The sequence below is a fragment of the Malurus melanocephalus genome, unplaced genomic scaffold, assembly GCF_030028575.1.
Source record: "Malurus melanocephalus ecotype Western Australia unplaced genomic scaffold, MMel_1.1 scaffold_203, whole genome shotgun sequence".
Taxonomy (NCBI): Eukaryota; Metazoa; Chordata; class Aves; order Passeriformes; family Maluridae; genus Malurus; species Malurus melanocephalus.
In genome coordinates, this window is record NW_026623435.1 from 216,777 (window position 1) to 230,004 (window position 13,228).

The 13,228-nt window shown below is 45.1% G+C and overlaps 1 protein-coding gene across 2 annotated transcripts in view; it reads left to right on the forward strand.

The window, feature by feature from the left end:
• The first annotated feature begins 1,735 nt into the window (after positions 1–1,735).
• Positions 1,736–13,228, forward strand: part of TRIM67 (tripartite motif containing 67) — a 39,532-nt gene continuing 28,039 nt past the window's right edge. For both annotated transcript variants that reach the window (XM_057373606.1, XM_057373607.1), the window contains exons 1-3: positions 1,736–2,877; positions 8,963–9,058; positions 12,943–13,065. In XM_057373606.1, the coding sequence (XP_057229589.1) occupies positions 1,954–2,877; positions 8,963–9,058; positions 12,943–13,065 (1,143 nt within the window). In that variant the 5' untranslated portion in view covers positions 1,736–1,953. The remainder of the gene's footprint in view (positions 2,878–8,962; positions 9,059–12,942; positions 13,066–13,228) is intronic.

Genomic DNA, 13,228 nt, shown 5'->3' on the forward strand with positions numbered 1-13,228 from the left:
CAGATGTCTCAGACCTGATGCTACCATTATTCATGTTATGATCACTGTCATCTCACACACAGGATAGGTAAAGAAAGAAGGTAAAAGTCCAAGAAAAAGCTACCGATGCCTTCCAAATTACCATTAGGTTTATGGCTTCCAACATAGACTTGAAATTTGTGACTTGGATTCCCCTATATGTCTGCAAGAAATCTTTAGAGTACATCCACTCCCACTGCTGACAGATGGTGGAGCAGAGAACAGCAACTATGAAGATAGCAGTATTTCACCCACTTCTTACTATGTAGTAGCATAAGGTAGCTGTGAAATCACTGGTGTTTCAGAACATTTCTTGCACTACTGAGGTTTCTGGATGGAGGTAGCCCAAACGTACAATCAGTCTATAAACTCTCAATCTCAGCACAGAGGTCACATAAAGGGAAAAGATACCTAGCCAGCTGACAGGCAGGTTTATGTGGGTCACGACTGTTTCTACTATGTGCCAGAGGCCAAACCAGCTGCTTTTCATCCTAAAATGGGGTACTACAAAGCTTAAAACCCCTCGAGGCTTTTTGCCCCTCAGCTTGTCATGAGAGTGGCTGGGAAAGATACAAAAAGGAACTGCAGAGAGGACAGACTGAAAAAAATTGAAGCTTGAATATATTCCTACTCTCTGACACCATTCCTCCTTTTCTGTGCATCAACAGTTTTAATAATCTAGCAAAAGCAAAATCTGAAACTAGAAAACCCTCTCCTAACCAGTGTCACAAAAAATCTTATAATTTACCAAGAAATGTTATGATGAGACTCAATAGATTTAAGACGTTATCTCTTCTTTCTTTCTTCTATTTCTTTTCATTTGATACCACTTAGTTCTTAATTTTAAAAATAGCTGCTCTGAAATGACCAGTTTGCATTTTCAAAGAAACAAAAAATTAGGATCTGCTTCTGGAATTGAAGTCAATACAGTAGTGGCTTTTAAAGATAGACAAATAACAGGAATAAAAATCAGTGACATCATTCTTACATATAATCCCTTCACCATGAAAATAAAACACTGTTACATCCACGCTAAGCGTATGTAAACAAAACAGATGGGGGATTTCCCACTGCTGGTTTCTTTCTTCTAAGGATGGTTTTTTAGTTCATAAACTCTCACCTGTCATCCCTGATTTATCTTCGCAATAGATTCCTGTTGGGGTCACAGGGCTGGGAGCTGAGGCGATGCGGCACGTCCCCTGCTCGCTGTGCTCTTCCGCCCCTGCCGGGGTTCGTGCTTCCCTTTTAACCCCTTTCTCATCCCCCCCTCCGTCATTTTGTGCATCTCGGTTGTGCTCCAGCACGGTGAGAGCCGTGTGAGGGAAAGGTACGAGCTTAGTTTGTTGGTGAGCATCCTCCTTTAATTCGGGGAGGGGAGAGACGGCTACTAGAGATAACGAAACCCCGCCTGCGTTCAGTCCGCTACCCAAACAATGGCTTTATTTAAAGATATGAAGACATCACTGTGTGGAGATCCTTTAAAAAATGTTTTCGCCATTGCCAGCCGTTGAAAGAGCGACCATTTTATTTGCTGGAAAGGGCTCTTCCCGCCCCTTCCTACTCCTGCCCTTCCTCCGCCCCCCGCTTCCCTTTCCTATATATTATTACTCTATGCCACCAACGTTAAAACAGTCCCACCGCGCTCCCTGCCCGAGCCGCGGCCGGCGGGCAGCCTTTCCCCGGCCCCGAACCGGCTGCGGCCGCCGGGCGGCTACCCCAGCCTGGCCCCGGCTCGGCCGGGCCGTGCGGAGCTGTCTCTGCGCGGCGGGTGCTGAACCGCGCGGCGCGGGAGCTGCGGCCGGAGCCCTGCCGGCCTCGCCCCGGAGCCCGGAGCGGAGGGAGGCAGCGAAGGGGGCTCCGCGGGGAATGGGGGGAGTCGGCGGCGACTCCGCGCCGCCCGCCTGAGGAGCCCGCGCACAAAGCGGCGCCGCGGCCATGGAAGAGGAGCTGAAGTGCCCGGTGTGCGGCTCACTGTTCCGGGAGCCCATCATCCTGCCCTGCTCGCACAACGTCTGCCTGCCCTGCGCCCGCACCATCGCCGTGCAGACCCCGGAGAGCGAGCAGCACCTCCCGCCCCTGCTCCACTCGCGGGGCCCCGCGCCGCTCGCCGCCGCGCCGGGAGCGGCACCCGGAGCGGGGCCGGGAGCGGCCGCGGGCTCCGCCGCCTGCCTGGACTCGGAGTGCGCGGCGGGCGGCGGCGGCAGCGGTGGGGACCACGCGGACAAGCTGAGCCTGCACAGCGAGACCGACAGCGGCTACGGCTCCTACACCCCCAGTCTGAAGTCTCCCAACGGCGTGCGGGTGCTGCCGCTGGTGCCCGCGCCTCCGGGGGCGGCGGCGGCTCCGCGGGGCGCCGGCCCCGCCAGCTCCTCCCTCACCTGCCCGCAGTGCCACCGGAGCGCGTCCCTGGACCAGCGCGGGCTCCGCGGCTTCCAGCGCAACCGGCTGCTGGAGGCCATTGTGCAGCGCTACCAGCAGGGACGCGCCGCCGCCGCCGCCAAGTGCCAGCTGTGCGACCGCAGCCCGCCCGAGCCGGCCGCCGTGCAGTGCGAGCAGTGCGAGGTGCTGTACTGCGCCGCATGCCAGCTCCGCTGCCATCCGGCCCGCGGGCCCTTCGCCAAGCACCGCCTGGCCCCGCCGCCCGCACACCCGGGCGCCCCCGGCGGCGGCGGGGACGGCGGCGGCGGGAAGGGGGCGGGCGGCGCTCGCAAGCTGCCGACGTGCGCCGAGCACGACCTGGAGAACTACAGCATGTATTGCGTGAGCTGCCGCAGCCCCGTCTGCTACCGGTGCTTGGAAGAGGGCAAGCACAGCAAGCATGACGTGAAGGCCCTGGGAGCTATGTGGAAGCAGCACAAGGTGAGTCCCGCCAGCCGGCTGGGAATAGCTGGCGTGATGTCTAGCACTTTGTTCATCCCAATGCCCCAACAGCGGGTTGCTTTTTGTGGCACATGAGGTTCTTCATGTCCGTCATCCTCTCAGACTTTTCTCCCTTTGGAATGGTGCTCTTAGGTCTTTGGCCCCTCCTGACTTCCCACTGACTCCTCAGCCTCTGCTCGCGGTTAGAAAACCCACAGATGCCCTCCCATGTTGGCCTCACCTTGACCAGAAAATATGAGGCTCAACCAGGTCTCAGACAGATACGTGGGATTGTCGAGTCCATCTCACTAACTTGTTTGCCTTCCACAGGGCCCTTGGCCATCCCATCCTCTTGCGGTGGCAGCACCTACGTGTGAGGAGACAAGATGTTTGTTCCTTCCATTCACCACCTCCCTTTCATCCAGGATCCAGTGCAAGCTGCCACAACCATATGTTAATGAGGGAGAACGGCCCTAAGTCATCCAAATGTTTTAGACAAGAAAGCCTGGTATAGGTGCTTTTGGACATTGGGTTGTCTTCTGGGCCTTAAGAGGTCTCCTCCCACTCCGTTCCCAAAGAAGCCAGGAGTAATGGCTGGAGGGACTTTGATGACACAAAGATAAATAAGGAATTGTAGATGGGGACTAGGGACAAGTAGAGCTTTTCTGATTCACATATTGTCACTGTCTGATTCATGCTTCCTGCAAGGGATGCTCCCTACCTCTCCCTGGATCCCTCTGTGGAGAGGTCAGGGCCATCCGGTTTGTCACACAGGGTGTTTGCTGAGGTCTGGTAGAGCTAGTGGGTCACTTGGTCATGGTTTCCTTGCTAAAAATAAGGCTTTGCAACCATGTGAATAAAGAGCAAGACATGGCCTTAGAAGTTGAAAATGTGTGAAGTTAGTTTTTTTCTTGCTGAGAATGGTGGACTCTGGAAAAATTATTATTTAATTCATGTGACCATACAGAGGGAACTTCAATACCTGAGAGCTGGGAGCAGTCCTTTGGAGCTTCCTGCCGTGCTGGGCATAAAGGACTTCTTCCACATCTGTGCAAAGAGCACTTCTTTTTGCTCTCTGATTGCAGTTAGCAGTAAAGAAAGCACAGAGAGATCTTTTCAGGCACTGCAGAGAAGGTCAAAAACCAGTCTCATCATCCCTCAGGCATTGTTGAGGAGTTGTTGAGCACAAGCTAGGCTAAGGTATTTGGCAAGGCAAATAATGGACTTTCTATTTTAAGATCCAAAAAAGATGTCCCTTGGGGTGGTCTGCATTGTTGTCCATCCAAGAAGAAAGACAAACTTCTTCTGTAGGTGTTTCAGTTTGAATGCTCTGCCAACATCTCAGCTACCACCTCCCTGACATGATGAAAATTTTTTCTCCTGGCCCAGAAGCAGCAAATAAAAAAAATTGCACCTGCTTTTCACATTCCAGTGGTGGAATCCACAAATGAGCAGAATTGTTTTGATGAGCAGGGTCTGAGTTCACAGTTCAACCGTGGCTGATATTTTGGAGAGTGTGGGAGACCAGGTTGTGATGTATTATGGTCTGCCTTGAGTTAAAACTGTTTGATGCCTTTTGGAACTTTAGACTCCAGTGTAATCAAGTTCAGATTTTCTTTTTCATTTCCTCTCTTTCCTACTGTAAAATATTGGGAAAAAAACCCTTTTGGTTTGTATTTTTACTATATTTTTGTCTGTGATTGAGGTATTGCAGAACATGATTTTTCTCTTGATTTGCATATTCAATCAATGTCAAAATTCTAGAAGAAAGAAACGCTCAAAATTAAGTAATTTGAGGACTCTAAAATTGTGCTCTTTTGAATATTACATTTTCCATAATAATGTGCTTGGCAGAAAATAAATATAGTGGAACTGTATAGCCAGGCAGCCTAAATCATCAGCTTACATACATTCAGATAAATTGTTTTGGAATTAGATACTTCTATTTAGGAATAGTTCTCTGATACAGCAATTTCTACAAGTTTATTACCTGCAGTTACTTTGGCCAAACCATAAATTACTTACATCGACTGGTATGCTAGATTTAATTTAAGGTTTATGTATTCTCTCTAGATGCTCCAGGTATAACTGGTAGAGGCAGCTGAAAGGTTTGTTCTCAGACCAAGGAGCCTTCCTGGTATTGGCCCTTTGTTTGACTTCTCCTTTGTCTGGGCCTTACATAGTGATCTAGTAGCAAATTACAGAGTGTGTAACCTTGTCCAGAGAGTGCTGCAGACCATGCAAAAAATGTGCACTTACCTTCATCTGTACAGCTGACACCAAAGCTGTACTATACTGGTTGGCCCCTGTTAGTGGTGCAGATTCCCCATTACACTGCTGAATGTAACTTCTACAGAGAAAGTAAAATTGGTGTAAAATAACAAAATAACAAAAAGGCCCCAGTGGCATAGATCTGTGAAAATCCCCTGATTTAGCAGGACTTTGTTATATTCACTTGCCCAAAAAGTGCATCTGGACCAGCAGGTCAAGGTGATTAAATAAAACACTTAGTCTTCTGTTGAAGTTTGTCCTTTCATGTCTTAGCACAAACAGTGACACTGTTATCACTTGTAGGTAGGACTTCAGACCTAGAAATATGAGGAATGATGGGGGACACGTTTCAGGTTTGGCCATTCTAAATGGTTAAATATATGTATGTACCGAAATGCTGAAAACACCCACAGCTGGATAGGTCTGTGAAGGGCAGGCAGGCAGGGAGTTACAAGAAAGAGTAGGAGTCCACCTGCCTGATTTTATTTCCTGGCCTAAAGCCTTGTGTTCCCAAAACCATATGGGTTTTATGAGAATTCAACACCAGGACAAACTTACTAATCAATAGTTAATCTGCTGCTAAAGGAAGATGGAGGTAAGGCAAATTAAATAAGCATGAACTATTTGGTTGAAAAAGGACATGGCATTATCTGGTTCGTTTTCTGAAATCAAAGGAAGCATCGGTCTTCCCTGCCCATTTGGGTTTAATCACTTGCCCTTGTGATCTCTGTGTTCCTATAATTGATGGAAATAGAAACTTGATATCCTTTTTCAGCCCCAACATTACTGGTTGCAAGACCAGGTATAAAGTAAAGATAATGCCAGTTAGAGTATCACTGGTCAGGAGTTATTAATTGTCCCAATCAATAGAGCTTGCTGCATCTCAGTTCAGCTTGCCATAAATATTTCTGCAGTATGAGAGATTGCTCTGGGTGTACAGGGCATTTTTTATGACTTGGTTGGTTTATTGAGGGCTTAGTCATGTAGCTCCACTTGATTTTAATGAGAAGTGCATGACTAAATTCCACTGCTTTGCAAGGTATCTTTTACAGATGCTTGGAAAAAGAAGGCTATTATCTCTAAGTGGGTTTCACAAATGGAAATCTGGCCTTCTACTCRGCTTCAGTTGAGTCAGTGCAACCACAGGTTTTAATGAACAGATCAGTTTGCTCATGAGCCCTTTACACAGTGACATGGCTGACTTTCTGTTGGAGCTCTTTGCAGTTGGGAGTGTGCCAGGAGCCGGGAGGGGCTGTGCAATTGCCATTGGTTCATATGTTGGTTACAATTAATCTGTGGTGATTTTCTACAGCTGCTGTGATGCCCACATACAGTTTTTGTCTCCTCTGATCTGGTAAAATGCACTTTGAGACGATCTGAGAGCTAGGGCAGATGTTGGAAAAGTGGAAGTTTTACTTTTGTCAGGACCACCCATTGGTTTTGGTTTGAAAAAGGAGCCCTTGTCTCCCTGGGACAATTTGGTCAGGATCGTCAGTGACAGAGGATATAATGCTTTTGCCACCTATTTCTTTCTTGTTTGCACCCCAGCTACTTGGTCATAAGCTGCTTTCACCTTGTTTGGTGTCAGCTTGACAAACCAAAGGTTCAGATGTGCTTTGTGAGTGGAGCAGAAATGTGATCAAAAAAGGTGCGCTTCAAACTTTGGCAAACGTAATCAGCCCATGCAGCGCTAACCTGAAGTTCTGATCATCTGATCTGGCAGAAAACAGGGACTCTCATTTACCTGGAGTTTGCTTCTGTGACCTCAAGTAGTTGTTAATATCAAACATCATCGTTTCAGGTTTTTGTGCATTTACAAGAGTTTGTGTGGGAAAGTAGTAAATACTCAAATATTGAGAACATGCACAGTAATGTGTCTTCCCTTTACATTTGTTACAAATGAATTTTGTAAAGCATATTTTCATTTAGAATTTAGCACTTATGTGCTTTCCAGCAGGCTGCTTTCCAGCCTCTTGTTCCCCAGTCTGTCTATACATCCACAGTTGCTCCATCCCAGGTGCAGAACCCAGCATGGGCCAATGTTAAACTAAATGTGCTTGGTGATTGTCCAGCCTTTAATTAATCAAGGACTCTCTGCCTTTGAGAAAGTCAACAGCTTCTCCCAGTTTAGTGTTGTTGGCTTAATCAGCATAACTTTTGAGTCCTGCATCCAAGTCATTTTTGAAGAAGTTAAAGAGCACTGGCCCGAGAATGGAGCCCTGAAGAACCCCATTAGGGAGAGGTCACCAGTCTGATATCACCCCATGTGCCCTTAGTACCCAACTCATGAGCCAGTTGCCCCCCCATCTCATTACATGTTTGTCCAGCTGTGCTGGACATTTAGTCCAGAAGGATCCTGTGAGAGTTTGTTGTGGAAGCGTTACTGAAATCAAAAGAGATGACATCCCTTGATCAGCTAGGTGGGTTACCTTGTCATAAAAGGAAATCAGGTTTGACAAGGAGAAGTTTCCCCTTGTGAAGCCATGCTGACTTTGACTGATGACTGCCTTGTCTTTCAGGTGTTTCTCAGTAATTCCCAGAATAATCTCCGTAATTTTACCAGGCACTGAAGTAAGACTGACAAGCCTGTAGTTTTCCAGGGTCCTCCTTCTTCCCCTTCTCAAAAACTCAGACAATGTTTGCCAGTTTCCAGTTGACATCTACTGATTCCCAAGACCATTTAAAAATAATTGAGAGAGGTCTTGCAGTGACGTCAGCCAGCTCTTTGAGTACACTTGGTGAATCCTATTGCACCTCATAGACTTACACGGATCCAGCTGGGGCATCAAATCTTGTACACAGATTTGGATTTGACTGGGAGTTGATCATTCTCATAGTCATGATCCTCCAGCTCAAGGCACTGGGACCCCCAGAACCTCTTACTGGTGTTGAAGACAGAAGCAAAGAAAGCGTTAAGCACCTGTGCCTTGTCTGTGTCCCTGTTTGTGAGGTGACCATCCTGATCAAGTAACAGGCCTGTCTGCATGGAGAAGTAATGTTGGAGCACAAGCAGGACAGTATGATTTCTGTAATGCCATGCAGGTTTCCAGAGAAGCAGCACCTGTGTCCAATCAGACCTTGGTGATTCTGTGTCTGCTGAGGGCAAAAATGCTGTTTCTTTCCCATCCTTGAAGTTCATCGACAAGCCTCTGGTTCAGCTTAGTGATCTCAGGTGTCAGCTGAAGATAGGGAAGGTTAGGCCTTCAGTGTGGACTTAAAAAAGACATTTTCCATATGCCTTTTCAGTCAAAAGTTAGAGGACAGGTTTTTTTCCAGCTTTTCCAGAAACATTCACCCATTTGTTGAGTTGGAGCATGGGAAACTGGAGCCCTGAAGGGACATTACTATGAAGTCTGAGAAAGAAGATTTGTTTTTAAAATGCTACTGTATCTCAGGTTTGGTAAGATCTACCACATTTTAAAGATTTCAGACTTGGATGAATAAGAAGTGTCATTTTGGAAAGCATTTGGGGATTTTTCAGTATGACAGATGCYATTGTGTAAGTGTAAGACTATTACCTCCTTATACATGTGGGTTGCTGTCATTTAGAAAGGTATTTTGACTTACCAAGTTACTGCAACAAAGTGGAATGTGCAGACACAATACTTGACTGCCTCCACATGCATATTTCACCCTAATTAAACCTTATTACAGCAAAAATCTTAACTATTCTTTTCTAGTACAAACACTTCGTGGAATTAAGAATACATGCAACAACAAGTAAGCCTTTTAGCACATCCAAGGATTAGTAAGAAACACATTTGCATTTTATCACTAACCTTTTCTTTTCCCTCTTCCTTTTTCTCCCTTGCAGGCACAGCTCTCTCAGGCTTTAAATGGTGTTTCAGATAAAGCAAAGGAAGCTAAAGAATTTTTGGTTCAGCTGAAAAATTTATTGCAGCAGATTCAGGTAACTGTAGAACATTATCTGTTTTGATAATACAGTAATCAATAGAACTGAGTGAATAATTTATTTGATGACTTTGTCTCCTGCGCTATTCTCATCTTTCCTGGAATCATCTGACCTTTCTTGAATGGATTTGCTAGGTAAAATTATTCATCAAATAATGCCTGCAAGCCCCTCTTAGCTTCAAATTGTTTGCTGTTTATTGCAAGAAGCTGATACTCAATACTGGACATCTGAGCTGTGTTGATTAGTGTTTGATTGAATCCATTAGTCAAGCTTCTGGGCTCCTCCTTGACTGCAATTGCCTGAAATCAGCATTTGGGATAAGTTCTCATTTTAACACATTCAAAATTTACTACTAGTCTTCTAAATAGTTATCTTAGTGTAAGGTAGTAAATCTGTCTTACATTTCCTAAAAATGCACAAATTTCTTCACAAAATCCAGTCAACCTGCCTAGTACAGTACTTGTAGGAATGTCCTACTCATACTCAAAAATACTGGAATATTCTAATTTAAAAAAAAACCAAAAAACTGCTGCTAAATCAATATGTCGTTTATTGGAGCATAAGTTATTTTCATGTATGTAATTGTCCAGATTTAATAGTCAGGAAAAGGGCTCATAGTGAGTGCAGTTAATTGAGGGCACAAACCCAAAATGAAACAAGTCCAATTTTCAATCAAATTTAGACTCATCAGTGCTGAAGGTCAGATGATCCTCAATGTCCTTCTCACCCTGCAGAGTATACCTGGAAATGTACCACTGTAGTTTGGGCAGCACAGTGTCCAGGAGGGGTCACTTGTTTTCTGCAGCAGCAGTGCTCTGCAGCGATGAGATACACATCGTCTGCTCTTCTGCAGGCCTCTCTGCTGCTTGCTTGTCTTTCATCAGCAAGTCCCATGCTTGTTAGTAACAGAAAACCAAAACAGAAGTTCAAAAATCTGTATTCAGTTTATAATTTAATCATTAAAATATTCCACTTCAAGCCCTAGATGATGAATTCCTACTAGAGGAGCTGCTCAAGCTCTCAGGGTTGGCTCAGGGCAGCATAATTACCCACCCTCACAGTCTTCCATGACCACGTGGAGAAGGCAACAAATCAAAACTGAGAAACTGGTAAAATTAAAGGACATTAAACTGAAAGAAACCAGGTCAAATCTACTGACTGGCACCTGTAATGTGCCATATTTTGCCTATAGTGTGAGGTTTCTCTCAGCTGACTTGCCCATTGGAAAGTTTTGTAGCTCAGCTAGTCTACTCCTTTAGACTTCTTTCACTGCCCGAGAAGAAAATGTAGGCACCTCTAGAGAGCACTTCTTCCTATAGGTATGAACAGCTACTTTAGGATGGAATAACCCATCCAAAACAGTGATCTATCACCAATCTTTCTTCAGTCATCTAACTGTATTAAAAATGTATTTTTCCCTCCTGAAACCCAGAAGTGGTCTGTTATGACTATTTATGCTGAAAAATCTTTAAATGTGTTTCAGTACAATCACTGCCAAATTGCTCTGCATAAGGGAGTTGCTACAGTTGCATCAAAACCCAAGCCATTTATCTGATGCTGCTTATTGCTTAAAATGCTGGAGGAGAGCTCAGAAGAGGAAATTGTACCCAGCATTACACTCTAACATTTTGCTGAGTCTGGGCACAAAGCTGAATCTGACCCTCACATGTTGAGCCAGTCTCCACTGTGAGTCTGAGCAAAATATCAAATTTCAGTAAACCAAAACAGTAGGATTAATCAGCTGCATGTGTATTCCTAAATAAAACAAAGGTTGGGGCATTCCAAGATGATCACCCACACACTTTAGCCCTTAAGGAGTTCCCTGGAATGGTTTTCTCCTGTGACAAATCTCACTCCTCTCGTGTGACGTTCAAACAGCCTTTGATGATAGCATGTACCAGGTACGTGCTCCTGGTTGTCAGGTTTGGTACAGCCATACTCTTTGAGGGGAAAGGGTTTAGCTGTGTCATGAGCCAGTCTGTGCCTTTTGACATTTGGCCCGATGAACAGTTCTTGTACTGTTATTTTTGGGGGGAACAGATGTAGCCTTTGTGCGTAAGTTTATAATCAGACTCACAAATCTCAGACCAGGTTATTTCTAGGAGAAATTGTATGACAGCTGTCACACTTGCATATGGACATTTACCCCTCCGCAAAAATGTTTTTAATRATATGTTTACACAAAGGAGCGAGCAATATGTACATTTCATTATCCTGTCTCAAAGCACAGCAGACCAGACAGCCATCCACACTCTTTATCTCCTCTCTGAGTTTGCCAGAGCTACCAGGAACCATGCTTTTATCTTACATGGGGCATTTTGCAAATTCATAATCTACTTTCCTTTTCCCTTTCTTTGCAGATCTGTTGTTTCCCCCACTTTTTTCCTTCCCTTTTCTTGTCTGAGGTCACTTTTATATTTCTTGGTCTTTTCTTTTCAGATACTGCCTGTTTGTTCCTCATTGTTCCTGTTGCTTCCTTGCTTCTCCTTGTTGCTGTCGTGATCTGATTTTCACATTTTCCCATCTGCTGTACCAATTTCAAGCTTTCTCACTTGAAGGAGGCATGTCACCAAACATCCCGTTTGATGTGTGAACAGAGAATGAGGAGAGAAATAATGCACTATAGCCATCGACTGATTTGGGTTCTGTGCACAAAGCAGTACTTCCAGAGTAACGGGATGGAAATAGGCTCAAGGGGGAGCTGGGTGTCATATAAGCCGAGGAGGGAGAGATGCAAAAAGGAAGAGGCTGAGACAAACCTGTGAGCAGGAACTGAGCCGTCTGGTGTCTCCTTACCGCCAGATAAAGCCCCCGCCCACATCTCGTTGGCAGGTCTAGGGCTGCAGTGGACGCCTCCCCGGAGCACTGACCCTGCATCCATCACCGGGAGAATGGGATGCACAGTGAGGGGAGGGAGCACAGTGCCGAAAATTTTGAACTCTAGATAATGAAGACAGACAAATGACTAAAAAAGAAGAGAAAAACAAAAGAGCTAGGAGATAATAATTTAGGGGAGCAGGATGGTTTAGCAAAGAGGTCCTTCTCCTTCAGCACATGTTTAAAATCTTCTCACATCTAATGTTTTTTTTTTTTTTGTTTTTTTTTTTTAATTTGGGTATTTGGGAGGAAAGCTGATAGTATATCTAAACATCTCCTTGGAAGCAGAGTTTGAAAGCTTTCTCCTTTTGGTCTCATGAGCAGAGGAGGTGAGGGAGACCTACTTTTGAATGGGTACTACAGCAGCTGTTCAGAGCATTTATGTCATGCTAAATTATACCCAGATCCTACTAAAGGCTTGTGTTGCCTACCTCATGCTGATTTCTGCCTAGCAAAGAGTTTTACCATAATGTGAATAAAAACTTGCCTTTTTTTTTCTTTTGATAAGCTAATCAAGTACATAGCTGAACTGCCAATTGCTAGCAATTTTTAAAAATTTTTTTAGGGCTTTGTAGCTCATTAATTTCCTTGTAATAAGCCAGTAGATCAGATTCTGGTCCATAATTCTGTTCTAATTGGTGTGGTATAGAGCCAGTGATTTCAAAGTTGCTACAGTGGGATAATTAAAACAGATTGGAACAGAATCCTCTTATGTACATATGCACTGTGTGTGTTACATTTAGCATTTTCAGTATGTTGTACTACATCTGTTGTCCGGAAAACGCCAGTAAATCAAGGTTTTGAATAAGCCCATTTGTGGCCGGCATCTTACTGTTTTATAGTGTGCAGCTATTACTGGTACAGCTGTAATGAAATCAGACAGGCAACAAAAATGCTGATGGTCTTGAAAGGAAATCTTTTCTGCATAGAAAAACAGGTATGAGCAATAGCATAAGCTGCAAACTGTGCTTTCTTTGATGAGTATGACTCTCACCTTCTTCTAGGAGAATGGGTTGGATTACGAAGCCTGTCTTGTCGCTCAGTGCGATGCTCTGGTTGATGCATTAACACGGCAAAAGGCAAAACTGCTCACAAAGGTCACCAAAGAACGGGAGCACAAGCTGAAGGTGAGCACTCTTCTCATCAGCTCGGCACAGCTGCTGAAGGCTGGTGTGGTTTGTCAAGTTCCCCAGCCCCTTACAGCATGAAATTTCCTAGTGACAAATCCTAAAGTCCTTTACTATGTTCCAGTTCAGCAGTGTTGTGGGAGTGTGCTTACACACTTTAAAT